At 44.2% G+C, this 22,716-nt stretch overlaps 1 protein-coding gene across 2 annotated transcripts in view; it reads left to right on the top strand.

The window, feature by feature from the left end:
• The window catches only part of PTH1R (parathyroid hormone 1 receptor), a 67,635-nt gene that overhangs the window by 2,848 nt on the left and 42,071 nt on the right, over positions 1–22,716 (top strand). Inside the window, exons 2-4 of one of the 2 annotated variants that reach the window (XM_084507663.1) lie at positions 1,869–1,974; positions 18,576–18,686; positions 20,381–20,499. In XM_084507663.1, coding sequence (XP_084363789.1) covers positions 18,647–18,686; positions 20,381–20,499 — 159 coding nt within the window. In that variant the 5' untranslated portion in view covers positions 1,869–1,974; positions 18,576–18,646. Of the gene's footprint in view, positions 1–1,868; positions 1,975–18,575; positions 18,687–20,380; positions 20,500–22,716 lie in introns of those variants that run through there. The other variant, XM_084507664.1, reaches the window with a different exon arrangement.

Raw genomic sequence — 22,716 nt, 5'->3', positions numbered from 1 at the left:
AAGAGGATTTTGGTGTGGATTTTTTCCAAGGGCATGAAAAACAAACTTCTGTTTTACTAGGAATCCCCTTATCAGATCTAGATATCCATCTGCATGTCTGTTAGCACATCAGCTGCTTGAGCATTCACCATTCCCCTCTGTAGGACCACATGTGAAATAGAGCCTGGGTTTACTTCTAAGTTGGATTTCATTAACCTTCATTATGTTATTTGTAGTAAGTCTTGAGAACAGATTGGCCTTCAGCGGGTTTATCTTGCTTTCCAAAGTGAATTATGTTACAATGAGTGAAGGCACCTTAATTCTGAATAGCAGTGTTTGGAGGGAGTACAGTGAAATTTCATAGCCACCCAGCTTCAGTACCTGCTTCAGATGGATGGAGACTGGCAGCACCCTCCATAGGCAGGCTCCACAACCTACCTACAGGTCTCTGAGTCACTTCTGCCTTCACAAAGTCTCGTACTTTCCTTTGCCTACCTGTACTACACGCTGACATTTAGACCTGCTCCATCCATCAAGATGTGGAGAGCTGCCATAGTCATAACAGATTTACTGCAGCCAGTCTCACCAGCACAGTCAATATAGGTTTATAAATTTAAAAAATAATAATAATAAAACTGTTGTTTTCTATAAAATAGTACAGCAGTCATTCTTGATTAAATAACACCATTAAGAACAAGTGCTAAGTCCTGCAGAAGTCCAGAGAAAGGCAGCCTCTGCTCTTACTGCTTTTACAGTTTAATCTAGACAAGGAAAAAAAATATTAGGGAAAAGGATGCAATGAGAGGACTGGTCCCAGATGCCTGAGAAGGACACAAACCAAGTACCTAAGAGGCACATGAGGAAATGAGAGCAGCCACATTGTATTAGATTAAAGCTCTTAATGGCATGATAACCAAAGCACTGTTGGTCAGGCCTACCCCATGGGTGTAACCCCAGCTTCCAGAGTCCAGCCCTACCTGATGGGAATGTGCCAGCTTCATGAAGCAAGATGTTTTTTGTGACCAGCAAGTGCCTTGGAGGGCCTTGTATCACTGTGTATCAGCAAGCAGCAAACAGAGGAGGGTAACATAGCTTCTGGGTAAAGCATCCTCCCTGCTCTCCCTTCTTCTTGTCCCTTGACCTCTGGAAACCTCACAGGCAGAACATAGAGGGGGAGAAATAAAATCTTCCAGGGTGATGTTCACAGCCTCCTTCCCCTAAGCCCTCAGTCAGGGGGCAGATGCTGTCAGCTCATAGACTTGCCTAGAGCAGCCCCCTCTGTACTTGTTCTTGGATTTAGAAAGGATATTGATAGGAACTGATTCCACGGGGCTGAAGACCTAAGAGAGAGGTTGTAAATAGCACTGCATTCATGATGCCAGGTTGTGATTCTTGAAGTGAGAAGAGGCTCTTGAAATCTTGTCCCCGGCAGTATTTTCCATGAGGTGGGTGCCAGCAAACAAAGCATTGTCTTGCCACCCTGCGTGTTATATTTAGCTATGCTTCTGTATCCCAAAGGAATCAGTGTTTAAAAATGCTGTGCTAATGTTATTTACTAGAATACTTTTTTCCCTTGGGTAGTAGCCTTGTCCCTCCAAGCTGCAAACTGAGGCGTGCCACCCAAGAAGCTGCTCTCTTTTTATGTACAAGCATGTGTTTGCTGCGTGCAACTGCAATGTGCACCTCCTTTGCCTTCTACACAAATATTTCCATGTGGCATCTTTCAGGGGTGTTGCTTGGACACCAATTAGTGAGCAAAATGAGATGGGAAGAACAAGGCTAGTGAAAGAAACTGCTGGTGCAATGGTGATTGTGCATTCAGATCATCTGCCTTGTCTAGGAAGCTTGTGCCCTGCTGAGGTTTAACCTCATTTCTCCCATCGCTGCAGGTGGATGCTGACGATGTCATCACCAAAGAGGAGCAGATCTTCCTACTGCTAAAAGCCAAGGCCAAGTGTGAGCGACATCTGAAAGCCAAGGTGCCCAAGGTGCACGGTGAGTGTTCCCACAGCAACCCTGACTGCAGGGATGCGGCTTGGAGTACAAAAGGGGGGCAGCTGAAGACAGCCCACCAGACTCCTTTTTTCTGGTTAAGCTATGAAAAAGACTTTATATCACAAGGTATTGGAAAGCATAGACAGCACATCCTCTTTCTCCTGCTCCACATGCCAGATTCAAGGGGTCTGGAGGATGCGAAAGTCATGGTCATGGGCTTACAGCCCTTATTGCTGTACCCAAAGCCCAGGCAATGCATGGGAGGCATCACTCACCAGTACACCTTTGCAGCAGGACAAAAGTGGTGTGGGAAACAAAACAGCCTTCCACCATCCCTTCTATTTCCCTCGAACAAATTGTCTCTATTCTCCTCAAATGGGCCCAAGCTTGGCTAAGCCCCTCTCTTCTACTTCCTTTCTATTCTGAGCTGCAAAATTACTACCAGATGTAGGACTAGGGGGAGAAGGAAGGGAGAAAGCTCTCTCATGTGGGCAGCAAAATAATCATCCCCCATTGGTTTCTTTCATCAATCTCACATGTGTTAATTATTGGCACTGGGGCTGTATATTGAGACATCCTGCACCACCCAGCTAGTCCTGGGTGGGCATCCTGTCCCCTCTCCCTCTGCTGCCTGAGAGCAGGGGACGAGGCAGATCACCTCCTACTTTCACCCTAGCATCCCAAATGTCTCTCTTTCCGTAGCCAGGACTGGCAGAAATACTTGGAGACTGCATCACCAGCCCAGAAAAACTCCCCAAAGCCAGCTGTGATTTGGAGCAGAGCTGCCTGCCCACCTGGTGTCTCTCTCCTGTTGGAAATCACAGGAAGGGGCTGTAAAAAAAAGCCACACAACTTTCAGTTTATTCCAGGCCTCCAGCTTTACATCAGCCAAAACCTCAAGCCACATCCTCTGTGCTTCTTTGTCCTATTCACCCAATGCCCAATTAACACCTCATTAAAAAAACATATGTGCAAAGGCATTTCCTTCTGTTGTACTTCAGACCACCTGCCTACCTCGGGACAGGGTGATATCAACCAGCTGGTCCTGCTGTCACACCCTATTTTCTAGCCCTTCTCTAGGAGACCATCAGCATTTTGCCTTGATCTCTTAGCGGACATCAGCAGTCTTGGTAGGGCTGGGGAGATGGTGATTGTGTGTAACCAACAAGCAGGCTTTGGGCTCTTTACCACAGTCACTTTGGTAGAAGAAAATAATCCCATCACAGAGGTTTGTAAGCACGCCCTTGGTCCTGCTTTAAGACCTCACTCTTCAACCGTGAGACCAGCATTAGCTCTTCCTTTGACTGCAGCAGAGAGGGATCTAATCCAGTGACATTTAGACATCTCATGGACTCATGCTGAGTCCTGGCCTTGGAAAAAGTTATCCTGAGCTGCTTAGGCAATAAAACTTGGGTTTTTGCTTCATCCTCTATAGGAAACCTCTGCTCATTTCCAAGTAGCACAGCCAAAAGGAAGAATTGTTATCTTGATACCTACAGCAGTGCACTCGAGGCTTTAAAGGCTCAATGCAATCATTAGTAATAGATAGCTGGACCAAACTCATCTGCAAGGGATTCCTTAACCCAAAGGCAGAAAGAGCCCTTACTTAGCCTTCCCCAAGAGATTCTCTTAAAATACTGTTAAAAACCCTACTCTGCCACACCGGTGTGGCTCCCCCAGTGGTCCTCACTTTTGCTTCACACGGAGTGAGCTGCCAGACCACCTCTGGGATGTCAAGGATGGAGGGCTTTCTGTTTGGAAAAGAACTTCCCACTTAGCAGAGGAGCTGCCATCCAGAGATTTTAGGCTACAGACACCCTTGAACACATGAAATGATAATGTTACAGGATATTTGTGAACAGAAAAATTCAAAGTCTATTTTTGTGGTTTTCCCACCCCTACATGCTCCAGGAGTGTGAAGGAATGGATAGATTTTGGCCCTCTTGTAGGCTGAGGGGTGGTAGAACAAAAGGCTGTAATCTACATGATCAAATCTCTTGGCTAAGGCTCACAAGCTCAGTCTCCGCACATAGCTCAGTGTGAATAGTGGTTAGGCCCAGTCCTTTCCTCCTTTGAAGATATGGAAACTGGGGTCTGGTTTCTATTTGTGCTGCTCACCCAAGGACGTACGAGGCTGTGCACTTCTCAGCCAGATGGAGGGCTTAATCCCTTTGCATCTTTCCTCACCACAGATGCAAAAGAAAGCAATTTGGAAAAGGCAACAGTTTTCAAAATTAAATGTACTAATCCTCAGCTGCAGAATATCTGTGTGCAAAATGGTTGAGACTTGGAGCAATATGGGTCCTGGGTGAGCACTTCAGGCACTCTTCTGTGGTACTGCTCCAGGTATTCAGTTTGGGTGGCACAAGGACTGTTCTCATATTGCCACTCCACCTGGTCCCCTCTCTGTCTTGTCTCTAGACTTTTAGTGGTAGGGGACAATTATACTTCGCAGTGCATTCAGCAAGACATGCTTTTTCTTGGAAGTAAAGCATGTGATGTGCAGGCAGATCTGCTCAGGAAGATCTCTGTGCCATGTAATCATCTGTGTAATAATAATGGCAGAACACATCACCAATGTGCCACTATTTTTATGTCCATAAATCAAAAGCTTTTACTGCCAGAGGATGTTACAAATTTGAGCCAAAGTGTTCACAGAATTAAATAATAATTAAATAAATGCAGAATTAAATAATAGATTACTAATAAGATTGAGTATCCTGAGCTACTTTTAGAGCTGGTAGATGGAGAGCACCTTTGGGTGACATCTGTGTCCCAACTGTCTCCAGATATGGATAACAGATCACATATAGGATTGCTATTTAGATGAACCACTTAACACTGGGCTGAAGGCTGGACAAGAGATGTTCAAAAATCCTTTCCAACAAGCATTTCAATTATTAGTCCTGCCCAGGGGACTTAAAATTACAAAGTAGTGACACTGATGCCCCTTTGAGAGATTGTTTCCTTCCTGCAGTCATCAGGACTCAAGTAACTGAGGACTGATGATGGCCAAGCTAAAATGCTGCAGATGCAGAGCTGGAGAGGGAAGGGAAGGTCTGGGTAATTCATCTGTTTTGGGGGTCATAAGGAAAGCACAGTTGTCAAAGGACAAAATTTCTTCAGCCATTTTTCACTTAAAGAGTCACACATGAGGGGAAAAGACTATGCTGAGCTCTGCTTGAAGGAATCTGAACCTAACTCACTGCCTCCCAGGAACAATGCATCACTGCCTGGCATGTGAAAGGTGTAAAAGGAGACTGAAATCTCTTCTATTAGTTCCACTTCACTCTGTCTGAAAGTATCAAAAAAGGCCTTGGAGCAGGAGTTGGATCTAAGCTTTATGATCTGCCCAGCTTTATGACCTGCCTGTGCCACAGACTTCAGCTCCAGCTGCGGGACATCCCAGTGACAGCCCCGTGACGTGAATGTTTGGGAAAGGAGAAAGTTACAGCATAAAATCCCTGGCCCGAGTCAATGAGGAGCAGATTTGGACCCAAGAGTCCCTTCTCTGCAGGGATGCTCTAAACCACAAGGGTCATAGGAAAAGAGGCCTTTGACCCAGTAGCTGTTTTAGAGCTTCTTCGTACAGCATATTCAGTTGGGCTCTGCAACTAGCAAAGACTGCTGATGCATCTCACATCCCTGCTGCAGAGTTTTGTCCGGCACCCCTCCATGCTCAGCATTATGGCTGGTGGAACAGCTTCAGAAGACCTCGAGAGAAGCACCCATTGCCACAGGCACGCAGAGTTAGCTCCTATACCTTCTCCTGCAGCTCCCTGAGCCATGGGGTGAGCACTTCTGCAGACAGCCTCTGCTTCTCCAGCGAGCTTTTTGAGGACCTCATCCTGCAGATCTAATCTCACCAACACATCAAGTGCATACCTAGATTTGAGCTGGACTGAATGTAACTCTCTAAGATGAGCTTACCTGGGAGGTGTCAGGGGTGTTTTAATATCTCCCCTCTCAGACAAGGAGAAAAAGCAGTCCCAGCCACTCCTAACTGCATGCCATGTCTTGAGTGGTCCTACAGGGCATCTCCCTACCAAGGTTTAGTGGGTGACATTGGTAGTAGTGGTGATGGTTGGACCAGGTGATCTTGAAGGTCTATTCCAACCGTAATGATTCTATGATGAGTGATTTCAGCACAAGTTTATATCCTTGGCTAACAGATGAGCTGTGGTGACAGAGATGGTAAGGACCCGTGTGCATGCCAGTTTTCTTACTACAGAAAGCATGACTTCATTTACTATTTTGGATTCCTTTAGCATGGAAGTTTGAGCAGGGCCAAGTGGGGCAACTGATCAAGTTGAGAAAGAGCTGTTTTGGAGAAAGTTTGTTTTTCAGCTGAATCAGCTTCCTGGTCTGGTTCATCACACAACCCCATAAACAAGAAGGCTGTCATAGGGCGAGAAGCAGAGCCAGGAATTAGAACTACTGGAGTAAGCTGTGTTGCACTGAGCACTGCCTGCTAAGCCTCTGATGTTTTGGAAGCCCAAGATGATTTATCTCTTGTTGCCTGCTCTAATTGCACCCGAGTGGCCCCACTGCACATCAAGCAGTGTGTGCATCCAATCTGTGCTGTCACATCCCATCCCACCATCACCCCAGATACTCACCTATCCCTCTTCATCAGAAGTTGCCAGCTACCACCTGGCAGACTGCTGTCTGGATCATTCTCCTGCCTGGGTGCAATTGCAGCATGCTGTCATTATTTATTCCATTCTATAATACTCAATGGTCTGTGTTTTCAGAAGCAGGGAGAGAATCTGGGACACCTTGATTTTTATTTTTATTTTTTACTTTTTTTTTCTTCTTTTTGATAGAAAGAAATATCACGTAAGCTGGCACGAAAGCTTGGTAGGGCTGCTGTCCTCATTCTTGAGAGCTGACGCACAGGGATATTCAACGCCTCACCTCCCATCTCAAAGGAGAGCCTGTGGCAGAGCCAAGATTTGGGTTCTCATCTCCTTACTCTTCAGCCAGGGCACAAGCCACAAACCACATTTCCTTTTGTCCTGGAATTCAAGGTGAGGCTCCAAGGATTCAAATCCAGGTGGACAGAAACCACCGAAAATCTTTGGATATATCCCACTTGACTGAAACTCAAAACTCTCGTCATCATTCTTGCCGTAAAGCCTCTGGTTTTGTTTTGAAATGAGGAAAGCACATCTGAAATTTCCTGCAGTGCAACGGGTACCTGGATTCTCTTCCTCTTTTCCCCGTCTCATTGCTGAGTGCATTTCACAGGCTAGTTCTTCACCTGGTATGAACTGGCAAATTCCCATTCAGTTTAGTGAGGGCATTGATTTGTCTCAGATTCATTGCTTTCTCTCACAGTTCAGCACTGCAACTTTTTTTTCCCTAACTAATCTTCATTCAGACTAATGTGATAAATTGTTAGCAGGCAACCAATGTTTAAATATAATAATAATAATAACAACCAGAATTTCAGAGAGATCTGTGGAGAAATGAGGAAGTAGCTCAGCTGAGCCACAAAGTTTGATTTGGGGCTGTTATCTGCTGATCTCTTTTTCACCTTGCAGCTACCCACTCCTAATGTGTTTGCCTGTTAATAACAGGCTAGAAATGTCTATGTAGATTAATGCAAGTGAAGAAAATGCACTGCAGGAGGGATCTGTGAGTCCAGAACCACTGCTTGCCCCATGAGATTGAGGAGCAGGTTTCTGTGCACCACTCCTCCCGTTCAGGCTTGGATTTGGGCTGGAGACACAAACCAGCACTGGCTCTTTGACTGCAAAATGTGATCCTGCCTGTGCATGGACTTCATTAGCTCTTCCCTGGGAAGCAGCAAGCTCAGAAGAGAGGAGCATCTCAAATCACTCCTGTCTGACTTCTGGAAGCAGGAAGATGTTGGTCTCCAGGCCGATCCATGTTGTCCTTTCCCCTTTGCTGGTTTTACTGGCTCTTTTTTATTAAATCCATAGTTTTATTTCTTAGCCTGCATGACGGTTAATAAGTGCCGTGTGCCTTGTGGTGTGGTGCCAAAGAGCAGCAGTTTCCAGGGCGGCTCCTATCCAAGTGGCCAGTGAGTGGTTGCGTTGTTCTTCCTTCCTGGCCAGCATTGGCGTCATCTTTGTGCCGGGCCTGATCCAACGTGGCTCCAGCTACTAAAAATGGCTCTAAAACCCCAGCTAGCATGCCTAAAATTTGGACTGGATGTTGTGAAAAAAGGAAATGGTTGGCAGGTGCATGGAGAGCAGTGGTGTTCACCCTTCTTGTAGAGGCTGGAAGGAGATGTTCATTGGAAGGAGACTTCTGAAGGCTGGAAGGGATGTTCAACATCTGTCTTAGTTTCAATTTTCCTTTGATCCTTGGCCCATGCCCTGATAGACCAGGCAAATAGCTGTCAACTGGAGTATTCAAATATATTATCTGCTGCCATGGCTCAGCAGTGCCTTGTTCAATTTGATGCAATTTAACCAGATCCATGTCTAACCCCCATTCTGACAGTGGCAGGGACCAAGAAGCATCAGGGTGAAGCACGGATTCAACGGGGATTTCTGGAGAGTGGGAACATGTGGCTATTTCTCATGTGAGTGCAAGCAAGGTTGATGGTCCAAAGGAAAGACTTAGCAAACAAAGGTTTAAAAAGAAAGAGATAATATAAACTTCCTTCAACAGTAACAAAACACTATTTATCTGTAAAATCTTCAAATTTCTTTATTTTCCCCCTAAAAATGTTACCTTTCATTCGTTTTAAGCTAACTAGTAGAGGGTGAGTCCCCCCCTTTCCCTCCTAGCACAGACCACATCGGCAGTGCCCTCTTCCCCAGCTCACCCCCCCCCCAGGAATATCTCTGAGCTTGAGGACTTGCTGTGGACCCCTGCTGAATGGGGCTGACATGGGCACAGCCTCGTGTGGACCTCTGCCAGTCCAGCGTGCTTCTGCACAGCCCTGCCTCAGGATATGTTTCTCGTCTGCCACTTTTAGCTAACAGATACCCAGAAAATTAAAAACAAAACAACAACAACAACAAAAAAAGGAAAAAAGAAAAAAAAATCTGTCCCCACAAGCATTTGGCTTCCTTTCTTCTTTTCTCTCTTTTTTCTCCCCCATTTTTTTTTTTTCTTTAAATTTAGTTTCTAGATGAAAGCCTTTCAGAAAGAACAGGAAACCCTAAAATTTCTCATCTACGTACATAAATATTAGATTTCAGCCATGGTGGGCAGCCTGATGCCACCCCAAAGTTAAACCTGGAAGGGGATGAAGTGAAATTCCCAGCCATAAGCCATCAGACCTGATTTTTTTTTCTCCCATGAATTAAAAGTCTGTCTTTCCCTGGTTTGGAAGAGGAGATGGGACATTTTGTGGGGGAAGAGAGATTTTTACACAAACCTGTTATTAGCAAAGGCCATCGGCAGTCCTTTCTCGGAGTCCTAGGTGTTGCAGCTTGCCTCAAAATGGCTTGTTTTTTTAATAAATAAACCTATTTGCTAGGGAGAGGGGTTATTTTTAGTTGAGAAGCCGTGTGTTTTTACCCAAGGTATGTGGATTGCCTGCCTGAGTTTATTGCTCCATTGTCCCTAAAGGACCCATGCCCAAGCCCAGGAAATCTCTGGGCTTGCAGAAGCTCAGAATCTGCTCTTGGCTCTCTTCCCAGAGGCTCAAGCCCTATCCCTGGTCATCCATCCTGCCAGGGTGTCCTCAGAGGTAGGGAGCAGCCTCAGGTGCCCTTGAAGCCAAGGGATATAAAAGCATTCAGGGCACTCAAGATTTGCCTGAACACCCCAGACCTCCATAAACCTCACATCTCCTCCTGCTCTTTTAGCTTCTCCCTGTCTGTGGACTCTCAGTCCTCACAGCTCAGCGAGTCTGGACCACAGCTGTGGTACAAATGTTGCCCCCCAGACAACCTCGCCATCCCCTTTTAGCATGCTCCCCACGCAGTTTCAACCTGGGACAACCTTCACTGCCCCTGTGGACACTATTTACAGACTAACATCAGCCAGAAGAATTTTCCATATGGCAGCACATACAACACTGTTCTTCTTGGGTATGCAAAATGAGGATTTCAAATGGATATGAGCCATGCTGGGCTTACAGGGCATGAAAACAGGCTATGGTCTTCTGGATGGAGTGGTATAGGTATAATCAGTGAGTCTTGGTCAAGACTGGGTTTCTCATTGTGTCTGTTCTGGAATAGGTCAAAAGAGAACAGAAGACCTATGGAGAGATGTGTTCTCCCACCCCAACCCTCTGCTACAGCTATTCAAGTCAGCAGGCTGTGATGGCTAGCAAGGGCTTGTAGCTCTTCACAGCTAGCTTGTGCTCATGCCTGAGTTATAGCTAGCAAGAGAAGAAATATTGAGAGTTGGCCTCTACCTGCAGATGTTTATGGGCCAAAGCCTTCCATTCCCACTGAAAAATGTCTTCTTAGCAGAGTTATAGGTCTTGCAATGCACAGGAGGATCAAGTATCAGGAGTTATGATAGGAGTAAATGGTCCATGTGTGCATGGAGAGGGGTAAATAACAATACACAGAAACAGCTGCAGTTCAGTACTTGTTACTGCACTTATTTCTACAGTTATTTTTAATGATTTATAAGACCAGCACTATCAGCTTGCAGACGGAGATTTAGAGGGTTTTGGAAGAACTGCACACAGCTGAATGAGGAAAGGAGGTTGCTTTGGCTAAGCAGGGCCAGTGCTGTCATGTTGGGTGCTACCACAGAGGCTGCTGAAGGTGGCAGTTTGAGTTTTGGATTGGCAGGGGACAGGCAGCATGGGAAATGGGCTAGTGATGACGGGGCGGCCATCCCTCCAGATCTGTGTCCTGTTAGCAGTTGTCTGGTAGCATTCATAAGCTTGTAGTTTTCCCATTCTGCCTGAGGGAGAGGAAAGACATGGTGTGACAAGAAGTAGGCCCTAGCCCCACACATCTCTCCCCTTTGAAGTCCGTTTCCTCTAGGACTAAGCATGCAAGAGGTGTTCTACCCAATGAAGACCAGCAAAGGTCTCTGGGGATTTACATCCAACCTTCACCTCTCCTCCCACTCACGCTGCCCATGCACACCACCGGGTCTTTGTGGATGCACACACTGACACAGGGCAGACACCCTTCTGCACACATAGGCACTGGCACATCTATACATAGACAAACACACACACACACATGCTCTGACAGCCAGGTCTGGAACATGTCTGCAGCACCAAACAACCTCTGCAGAGCCACTGTCCCTCCAAGCCTCCCTTTCTCCTCCTCCTGTCCCAAAATGCTGGGTCATTTTTTCGGTTGCTCCTCCATGCCTGTTTCCAATCCACCAAATGTCCTTCCCGTAATAGAGTGACCACAATTGCACACCGTATTCCAAATGTGGTCTCCCTGGTGCCTCGCATGGTGCCAGAAGAAGTCGGTCTGATTTATATTCCATACCCCTAGATAAACACCTCGAGACCATGTTTGCATTTATCCAGCTGCCAAGCAGCTTCACAGATGGTTTTAATGTGTTCTCCACATGCATGTACCGCTTGCATAGGGCTCAGAATTGAGACTGGGGGGGAAGGACAGGGGGAGGAGGCAAGGGAAATGTGACAGGCAAGGGAGAATAGCCCTCAGTGCACCCCAGGGATGCAGCCTGAGGAATGAGCAGTCATGGCCTGAAAGCACCTCTCCCTCCCTCCCTCCTCCACTTGAGCAACCTGCAGTGTGCTGGGAATACTGACGGGGCTCAGGTGTGCAAGCAGAAATGAAGAAAGGGGTTGTGTAGAGCAAACCAAGAGATGCATGTGCCTTTTCACCAAGCACGGTGAGTGGCCTTTCTGCCTTCAAAAGCCAAGTCCTGCAGCAGTGGTATCAAACAGAGCATTTGCTTGCTGCATCCTGAATAGCTTATTGGTTTGCACTAATGAAGACAATTTCTGTGCAATGAGATTTCAGCCCTCAAGGACTAAGGAGAGCTGTAAGGCACATCTGTTCTAAAACTACAGTAATATGTGTAACTATAACCTCTCTGTAGTATGGCGCTGCTGTAAGGGAGTATTCACGACAGTCCAACCACCTGGAATGGTTATGCTATAACGGTAAGCTTCAGACACCACAGGCAATGAGGCACAACTCCTGGAAGGTTTTACAGGGTAGCCTTAGAAGATGGGCAAAGACAGACTATAATAAAATGGCATGGAGATGCAGAGAAATAAAACAGAGTTGTGACTTATACTTGCCCGGTGTCATGAGATTTATTGTGGAGGACCACATCTTTCAGTGCCTTTCACTGAGGTGCTGGTAGCTTTGGGTTAGACCATGAACTGATGAATGTTTGGGGAAGTAACCCCATTTCAATGATCCTGAAATGTTGTCATTAAATCAGCAAATGTATACATATATTTTAAAAGTGTGTAATATTAGGTCCCACCTTCACCATCCAAAAAAAGAACCTACTAAGAATAATAAGACCAAGAAGTTTTGACAACTAAAGTGAGCAGTTTTGGTGATGGTATGGACATAAGGAAGAACTTAGATTAAACAGGATTTGAATGCATGATGTCTCAAGTGAGCTGGAGAGATGGTCTGAGGAGCAAAGTAAAATAGTATAACAGGAATTGCGTCAGGAAACTGGAGGTGAGGTTTACAGTGAAATGGTGGAAGAGAGGCTGAGCTTTTCTGCAGTTTAGCTTCTCTTGAGGAAGTGGTGAGCTGGGAATCTTAAACCCAGGAGATAAGGGCATAACAAGTACTTATAGGAAGGGCTGTGTTGGCATCTTTGTACATACAAAGTTGCTGCACCCAAGTGTTGCAGCGTCCATTCTATGTAATCAGAAGCCACCTTAACACCTTAGGGACACAAAACCTGTTGTTCTTTCCAGAGTTCTTATCCCAAGCAAGATCATCTGAAGGGCAGAAGCTCTGTCTTAATTTCCAGAATGAGCTTTTTTCATTGCCAGTTTGCACATGCTTATTTGTGCATCTTCTTTCACTTTCAGAGCTCATCTCCATTCATAAGGCTTACCAACAGGATAAGAAAAACCTTCTTTCTAATTCTTTGTTTTTATTTTATTTTAATTTAATTTTATTTTATTTTATTTTATTTTATTTATTTTCCTTCAGAGCCAGCAGCAAATTCTTTCACTCTACTAGTCCTTCCCCATTGCTGGAAGAATTTTCTTTCTGTTTCTCTTTGCCAAAGGAGTTTACAAACTTTCCCCCAGTTTTCTTTGACACTAGCAAGGACATCTCAGGACCTGTGAAGCCTCCTCTAGCAAATTACAGCAGAATGAAGAAGCAGAATATACCTTAGGAGACAAAGCTTTGATTCCAGCCTCAGCAGTTGACTTCTACTAATCTCACTGTGGTAGCTTTGTAGTCTAAGAGTCTAGGCAGAGAACACAGGCTTGAATATGTGTTTGTTAGTGACCAAAATCCAGTGAGTGAAAGCAATATCCCTCTCCAGCCCTGGTGGCAACAGGGACCACAGGACTTCCAGCCAAAGCAGGTTGCCCCATGAGCATCTCTTCCTTTTGAGACAACCACACAGGATATCATTTGGATCCATAAGGCTACTTAAAAAAGGTGGGTTTTCTTAACCCATCTTAAGAGCTTAGGTTTTTTGCCTGGTGGCAAACTCAGAAACTCTTCAAACACAGATCCCAGACCTCTTCTGCTACAGGTGACAGAGGCTGAACTCATGGAGGGTGAGGGAGCAGTCCCAACATCATTTCTGTTTGAATGTGCAGCCTCCAAGAAAAACCACTGCTCCTCACTTCCTCCACAAGGACAATCATTGTGTCTCCCTGAACTCATATCAAACCAGAGGAATTGAAAGAAAGACACCAGGATGAAGCATCTGTAAAGACTCCAGAGAACAAAAAAGTCTTACTTTACTCCCAGTCGCTCACGATGTCATGCACAAGCACTGGAGTTGTTGGTGATGTCCTGCAAACATAAGAATCTCTGGTGCCTTTCCTCCCTTCTCTGTCTCCACTCTTAAGTTACAGCTACATCTCTGAATCAAAGGAGCTTTTCCCATTTACATACATGCCTGAAACACAAGCCATATCCTCCATCCAGCATTGCCCAAATGACTGATACACATCCAAGACACTTAGGATGTGGGATATGTTTGAGACTTACTTGTTTTCTTAAAGTTTATGCATTCCTTTTGACTTACATCTTCAGTGAATTCTACTATTTCTTCCAAGGAAATAAATGTTTAGCATTCCCAGTTCACTTGGAACATGCAACCTATTTTCCCAAAGCTGCCCACTTGCATTGATCCAAACAGCATATTTGAACCCTCAAACTATTTTTCACCAAAAAAAGGAATTTGTCAAGAGCTCAACATTTACAACAAACAGGATCCCTTCTGATGATCTGGGCTTCTAAACATTAACAGTGTCTCAGGAGAGCCTTACTTATTTTTAGCATGGCAAAAGCATGTTACTTGCAGGTGTTGGATCTTAAAATAATAGTAATAATAATAATAATAATTAATAATAATAATAATGACAGCTTTAAAGGTTATGACAACTATAAAGGTTATAAAATTTATATATATATATTTATGTATAGTCATCAGGAAAACTTGTCAGCTTGTGGATTTTTATATTGTTTTCCTGAATCTCCTCACCATTTTTCAGATTTTTTCTTGTAATTCAATGTAGATTTGTTTTGAGAAATGACCAGGAGAAAAGGAACACAGCAGGAAGGAGCCAAGTTACTAGTAGTGTTAATATTTTTCTAAACCAAGAAAAAACATTTGGAGGAAGCATTTGGGAAAACAGAAAAACAAAAAGTCTTGTTTGGATTCCAGCACAATACCAATGGAATATGTGGTACCTTTCGTCTCCATTTCATCACCAGCTCTGTTGCCAAATGATCTCTAGACTGAGCAAAACAGAGGAAAGTTGGAGGCAGAAGATGCAGAATTTAGTCTCAATTGCTCCCGATTATCACACCAGTGGTCTGAAGCAAAATTTATTGTAAAGGTGTCTGCTGTGCAGACCAGAGAGACAGTGAGGTGATGGTGGCAGGAAAGGATGTGGTGGAGCTCTCTACAAATCATCGCTCCCAGAGAAATTTGCAGGAAGGAAATGACAAATGAGATTTCTTACCCCTCTTTTGAATTTGGCTGAAATGAGTTTTCAAAGCACGGAGCTGGGAGGGAGAAGCAGTGGAGGATGAAGAGTTGGAGAAGAGGTTTAAGATGTTTGTGCCATAACAGTTCATAATAGTGGCAACAGATTCATTTGCAATTTTGAGGGGTAAAAGATGGTTCCTGAAGATTGAGTCCCATGAGATCCTTGATGGCTTTAAAAATCAGTTCCATGGGTGAATGCATAGAAGCACTAGAAGATTTCAGATGCACCAAGATATGCCAGAGATGATATTTTTTCAGATTTCTGGGGCAGCTGGTGGTTCCCCAGATTGTCCACGTGATAAAACAGCCATCCACCAGGGTCCCAATGCCAGTTTGAACCATGTTTCCTGCGCAGCACCTTCAACCCTCTGCTTCTGTGGGGGTTGACAGTAGGGAATAAAGAACCAAAAGTAAATAATTTCATATTTTTTTATCCAGAAAGTATCAGTTTTCCTTTGCATTTGTCCATTTGCAAGTGTGTGAGGGGGGTATGTTTACAAAATGGGGAAGGAGTACCACCAGACACTTTTTCAAATTAACATTTTCTGGACAAAAATTGCTGTGCTATATTTAATGAAACTGTTCACGAGTGAGGGCTGAACTTTGCAAGTCATTCTGAACACATTAGAAAAGTAAAAGGACTTCCAGAGCAGTCATTTAGATCACTGTTTTTCCTCTCCTCATTGTTGCTTCTCCATAGTGTTCGTTTTAAAATCTACCCAAATTTATTTATTTTGTAAGACGAATTATTTTATTTTAATCAAGAGCACTTTAAGAGCTAAATGAAATCTTTATTTATTTTCTTGTCTGCAGAAAGAACTCAGAAGCAATAACATCTTGACCTAATCCAAATTTTGTGGAGCATTTTTTTCCTTTTTCTTTTGATCTTTAGAGAGAACTAAAAAAAAAATAAATAAACTATTTTTCATGGTGTAAGTTATCCTGCAACACAATGAGCCAAATGGCAGGGCTTACGCAGTTTTCATGAATAGGAAATCTAGTATTAATCTTCCTCTAATGTGACTCAGAGCAGAGATCATGCAATAAACTTCTTCCTCCTTTTTATCACACCGATGCCAAGGAATTCTAGTTCCTCTTCCCCCACTCCTAGTAAATGCTTTAAAAGATAGAGGGTGATTAGTCTGGTCCTTTTCATTAACACTAAATGAAAGATAAGGAATCGGCTGTCAAATTATGAGCTTTTCTGATGTTTTTCATGTCCAAAAATGCCAGCAAAGTGAATTGATCACTGTCATCTCTGACCCTGAAGGGCACCACACCAGCTAAAGGTTTTTAAAGCAAACCTGGATTCTTATTTAATCTTGTGAGAGCACATGCATTATAAAGGATAAATTACTGTTCGGGTGAAATATTACTAAAGCACCAGCTTTGATATTAATGAAACACTCTGAGATCTTGACCATGCTTATCATTTCTTTGCTAGTGGAGCTCTTTTGCAGATAAGAGCAGGCTGTTCCATTTTATTTTGATTCTCATGTAATTTTTCTCTGTCAGGCACTTTATATGCCTCTGATAAACTCCTTTCTGTGGACTGCCATTGGTACAGAGCCCAGGGGCTCTGTAAAGTGGAAAGTGGAGCTGGAGCAGATTCACCAGCGATTGGTTTTCACTTCAAATATGCTACTGTAGCTGGATTTTAACTGGTGGTTAATACAGCCCAAATGAAATGAGTACGCCAGCACTAGGTTAAATTTGGGGCATAGTCCTCCCAGACTCCTCAGGGATGGGAAACAGCCCACGTTGAACCACACGTCAGCATGGGAACATGCTCCCCCATGGGAATGGGAGCTTAGGAATAAAAGCTGCAGGAAAGGGGCGACCAACAAGCTGGAAGGATTTGGCTTCCTTCTACTTAAAGTAGTCTTGAACACGGGGTCATTTCCCACAGCTTTCTAGCAGCCTAAAGGTTGTCTTGGCCCTTCAAATATGGGCAAGTGGTGGCATTGTCCCATGCACACCAAATACATCAGTGCTGCTCTCTCAGCTGTTTCGGAAGCCAGTGACAAACCCCACGGGGAGCAGACTCCCTCCTGACTCCTCTCAGCCCACCTGCTCAATAGGGCACTCTGCAGGATTGCCCAGGACCTCTATTAGTGAAGAGAGAAGCAAAGTTTCTCATGATTTCCAAGTGATAGAAGACCTGCTTAATTACTTCTCAAGTTCCAGCAAATTGCAAAATAAGAATTAAAGTACTTTAAATACTTACTTACACATACTCATCAATTTTTAGAAAAGTAGGTGTAAAAGTGAGAAAGGGCTTTTTTCTCAGTTTGTGCCTCTCCTTTTCCTTGCACTAAGCACATAAATCAGATTTCTGAAAGTAACTATCATATGCAGAAGGACGAAGGAGACCTCCTGGGGGGAGACAGGGTTTCTCCTTCAAGTGTACATGTATTTGAGCTTTCTTCATGGAACAAAAGGTATAACAAAAATGATTTAAAGAAAAATCCACTAACAACCATCCCACCACTCCATTCCCAAAAAGTTAGGAAGTAGCACTTAGCCTTTCAAAGTGGTACCACAGAGAGCTCCCAGGATATTCTTCACCTGCCCGTTCTCTTTCTGCTCATTTTGTGAAAATTGGTAACTGAGCAGGAAGAAACACAAACTAGGCAGAAACACAAAAAGGCAGAAACACAAACTAGTGAGAAAGCAAGGGGAAAAGCTGGGAAAATTCAACCTTTCTATGCTGTGCTTGGCAGCAGGCAGAGGACGGTCAATCAGCATGTGTACACTGCCAGGCAATTAGCATGGGCACAGCTCCAAATCAATCAGTGCATGGTCTGCATCTTGCCCCATGATGACATCCCAGGGAAACAGGGGTAAAGGGAAGATCAGGCTAATGGAGTCAAAATCGGGCAAGCAAACCCATATGAGAAAGCAGCAAAACATTGTGGTGCAGCACAGCACAGGCTGATGCAAAAGATAAGTAAAGATGATAGCTGAATTTGGATTGATGGTCTCTAGGAATGAAATCACAACCTATCTTATCTGTGGGAATGAGTGCCTTTCAGGGAGGCCTGAAGTGCTTGGGATGAGCCTCACAATAATGTAGCCCCAACATAATTTATCTCCTTGATATGGACTGTAGCCCAGGCTCAAACCTGTGCTGCCACACCAAGCCTACACCCAGCCAAGCTCCCTTGGCCACCTCCAGGTTGCCCGTAAGTCTGCTGAGTCCTGAGTGCTCAAGTCCTCCTGTTCTCCACTCTGCTCTCCTGCTCCATTTCTGTTCTTTTCCAGCTCACAGGTAAAAGCAAGCTTCCAGAATCACAGAACCAGAGAACAGCTTGGATTGGAAGGGACTTTAAAGTTTATCTCATTCCATCCCCCTGCCATGGTCAGGGACGCTACCCACCAGATCCCAAGAGCAGTGTTGGCAGCTTTTTCATGGACAGCCCTTTCAAAACTCTGGATCTGAGGGATTAATGTCACTTCTGCAGGTCGAGTGACTCCTTTTTATGTTTGTTTCTCTTCTACAGATGGCTTTTGTCTTCCTGAGTGGGATGGCATTGTCTGCTGGCCAGAAGGTGTGCCGGGCAAAGTGGTGGCTATGCCATGTCCTGAGTACATCTACGACTTCAATCACAAAGGTAGGTGCTGTCCTCAGCATCAGCACAGCCTGGAAATCTACAGCAAGGAGAGACCTGGTAGTCAGAGAATTAGAAATCCTTTGTAACATCCTTTGCTTATCACATGGTGACTCCCATCTAAGCAGAGGAGTCAACAAACAAGGAGTAAAGACACTTTATTTTATTTTATTTTATTTTATTTTATTTTATTTTATTTTATTTTATTTTATTTTATTTTATGTTGAGAGAAAAAGAAAAGCACTATTATAACATAAAAATATCCCAAATTTCCCACCTGCCAAATCCAGACTGCAATGGCTGGTAACTACAACTAGATAGTCCTGGGGTGTCTCAAACCCACATCTGTTTGCTGCAACAAATTTTCTGCAGCAATGGAAATCTACAAGATATCCTCCCGATTTGTATTCTTCACTCCACCAGTTTGTTGCTTCTAACCCCTGCTCTCTGTCCAGACCCCTACGGTGGCTATCTGAGAGCAGCGCTAGTAACCAGAACATGTGAATTCCTCCCTATCTCACTTTCCCTCAGGCAGCACATTTCTTGGCTTGCTTCTGGTGCCACAAAGTCTGTGCATGTTTTTAGAAGCAATTGAAGCACACTCGCCCCTCAGAGTATTTTCAAAGCTAGTGTATTCTCTTTTCTCAGGCAAAGCTGTGCACCCAAAGCCTATGAAATTAGAGAATTAAGATTATATGTTCCCAGCAGAGCACCGCTGCTGTTTTCAGAAAACAAGTAATTATATTTCCACGCACTCTGGTTGCACATAGCCTGCTCTGCCTTTTCTATAAGAGACTGAGCTGAGCCAGTTTAACCCTTGACAGATGTCCTCTCTCGGAGACCCCAAGCACGTAGATTTCATGTGAGGAGCCAGGAGGAACAGGTGATCCATCCCTTTTTCTTCCACAACCCAGCAGGACATGGATTACCCACCTCATTGGCATCCACTGGTCAAGTCACACAGGGTGGGGGTCATAGAAAGACTCTTAGAAGCAGTTATCTCTACAAACTGTCCTTCTGTAGTCACTGGACAGATCACAGAATCACAGAATTGTAGGGGTTGGAAGGGACTTGAAGAGACCGTTGGGTCCAACCCTCAAAGATATATCTCTTGATTGGTCTCATCCCTATTAACTGTAATAGGATTTTTTTACACACAGCCCATGCAATTGTGCCCCCACACACATCTGAACATGGATGTTTCCATCTGTAAGCTGAATCCCGAAATGAACTCATGCCTCCTCCCCTTTCCCCATCATCATGAGAAAGGGAGCCATAGAAAACCCTACCTCAAGATGGACTCAATCAGTAAAGTTAAGAGTGGCAAAATGAAGATCACTCATTTGTCTTTGTGGGTTTTTGTTTGTTTGTTTGTTTGCTCTTGTTTTGTTTGTTTATTTTTTTTGTTTTGTTTTGTAGAAAAAGTTGCAGAATGATTTTGTGCTTTGGAACTTTTTGCATTTTCTCCCCTTTGTTTTAGAACCAATATCTTGATCTAAACTAAGTGCAACTTCTTATTAGCTGCCTGGGGTTTCTCAGTCAGAAAACTAATGAGGTTGCAAAGGAGATGGGAACTGTGTTCTTGCAGCTGAGCTTCAAAGCTGGCAAGAGGCATTGTGGTTGATGGTATGCACCCTTGGAAGAGGTTCTCCTGCTCTACCAGCCTCATTTAGACTCTCTCTCATTTCTCTCTCCAGGCCACGCTTATCGCCGGTGTGACCTGAATGGAAGCTGGGAGCTGGTCCCAGGCAACAACCGCACCTGGGCAAACTACAGTGAATGTGCCAAGTTCCTCACCAACGAGACGAGGGAAAGGGTAGGCAATTGCATTGGGGCACGGGGCATGGGGTTAGCCCCTCATCCAGGGCTAGCTTAAGGAGCACGGTCTCACTTAAAACCCTTGATGAGCTCTAGTTTACTGCCTCCTGTTGGAGACTGCATCCAAGCTTGCCAAAGCCACATCTTTGTTTTGATGGGAATTAGTAGAATGGGAAATTGTCCTCAAAGCCAGGAAGGGTTCCCCCAGCTGCCACAATCCCATTTGTAAAGAGATCTTGGGGAAACTTGGAGCAGGCACAGAAGCACTAATAAGTGGTTAGATGTTGTGTTCCATGTCTTTGAGACTCCCTCTTCCCACCAAACAATACTTTTGTTAGTAGATTATTATTAATTATTCCCTTGTGTATGGGCTTGTCTGTGCAAGGGAATGCACAAGCAGAGAGCTAAAACCTGTGTCAATCAAATCATTACTGATCCTGCTTCTGTAGGTGTCTATCAGAGAACCTCTTGGTGGCAAGGTATAAGCTACAGCATCAGAAGTTTTACATGGTCTGTTCACTGGAGATGGGTGAGGGAAAAGTCCAGTGCTAAAGAACATGAGCATGCGAGAGCAGATCTTGAACTAATTCTTGTGTAATCACAATCCTGAAGCAGAGACACTAGTCCAGAAGTTAGAAAAGAGATTCATTAGCACATGGAGAGGGTTTGGTATGCTCCTGGGCAAACATTCAAGTGTATATATATATATATGCATATATATACACACATATCAGATCTGTGGGCATTGTTTTTTCTTACTTTACATTTAGATGACAGGCAAATCAGTAGCTGACATTTTCAACTTTCTGCCTGGGCCCAGCTGGGTAGTGGTTATGCAGTGCTTCTGAACTTCTCTCAAGACAAGTGCATTGCAGATGCAATTTTTTTTGGCTGTCAGTGGGGTCACCTGAGAGGGTGTGAGCTTCTTTCACAGAGAAAGACATTTCCACCCTCGTGCAGCTGCTGCTTTATTCGCAATTTGTGAAGTATTTAGCAGAAATCTCTGTTTCTCAGTGGTATTTGGGAGATGTCCTCTTTGGATATGGGATATGGTAGTAGGGACTGATCATTTGCAGCAAGGGTTATTTTCAGACAGTTGGAGATAAAGATCTAACCACAAACTTCACGACGGGGAGCAGGCTTGAAAATGACACACAGTCCCTTTGGGAGAATGTTCTTAATTTTAAATCCAACTAAAACATAGGTTTTTTTATTTTTTCTTCACCGGTGAAGCAACATTTGAATCACAGATTTGTTGAGGCTGGGACTTCTGGAGGTCATCTGGTCCAAACACCCTCTTTAAGCAGGGCCACCTAGAGCAGATTGCCTCAGACCATGTCCAGACAAACTTTGAATATCTCCAAAGATAGAGAATGAAATTGTTCAGTAAGCAAAGAGATTATTTCTGCATTTTCATGTGTTGTATCATGCAGTCAAGGAACACACAAGGTTGCATTCACCAGGTGCTGCTCCAGCTATTTAATAGCAAAGTGTGTTTCCTCAGCACTGGAAGACGTCTGGTTTTAGAACAGTTTTAGCAGGACATGTCTCCTCCCAGTACATGTGGAGGGAAGAGCTATTTTAGCCCTAGAGGTTTCTGAGAAGTTTCTGGAGTTATTGAGCACCTCACTCAGTGTTTTACGAGGTCACATCAAATCCTTGGCATTTCATCTCCCTTTTCTCATCACTCTCAGCCATGTCTTGTGGTGGGAGTCATCTCCTGCAGACCTCTCCATCTGAGCAGGTCTCCTAGATTTCCCCCATGGAAAGGAGGCTGTTTCTTTTAAACCTCTCATTTTGAAGTGGGGGCGACTTAGTCATGGTAAAGCAAAGGGTACAAAGGGTACAAAGAAGAGAGAGTTGTCCATTTCTTACCTGCACAAGGGAGAAACAGAGACCTTCTGCTCCTAGGCTGGAAAAAAAAAAAATACTAAAAAAAAACAAACATCTCTTTCCCTGGATTTCATGTATTTGTCTGTCCCCTCAGTGCAAAGGTGGTCAGTTCACAGATGAGGCACTTGGGCAGTGCTTCCTACCAGAGAAACATTAGATGAGGGGTCACGTTGCATTTTTGTTCACTGCTCTGCCCCTGCTTGAAAAAATTACTCCTCCTTATGACCTCTACTTTTATGAACTGTTTTAATTAAACCTTCCCGAGAACCTTATTATCATCATTATTCTGTTCACAAGGCTCCGTCATCTTTTGCCATTACTT

This window comes from Aythya ferina, assembly GCF_964211825.1.
Source record: "Aythya ferina genome assembly, chromosome: 2".
NCBI lineage: Eukaryota > Metazoa > Chordata > Aves > Anseriformes > Anatidae > Aythya > Aythya ferina.
The sequence above is the reverse complement of the archived record's forward strand: the minus strand, read 5'-3'. Positions and strand labels throughout refer to the sequence as shown.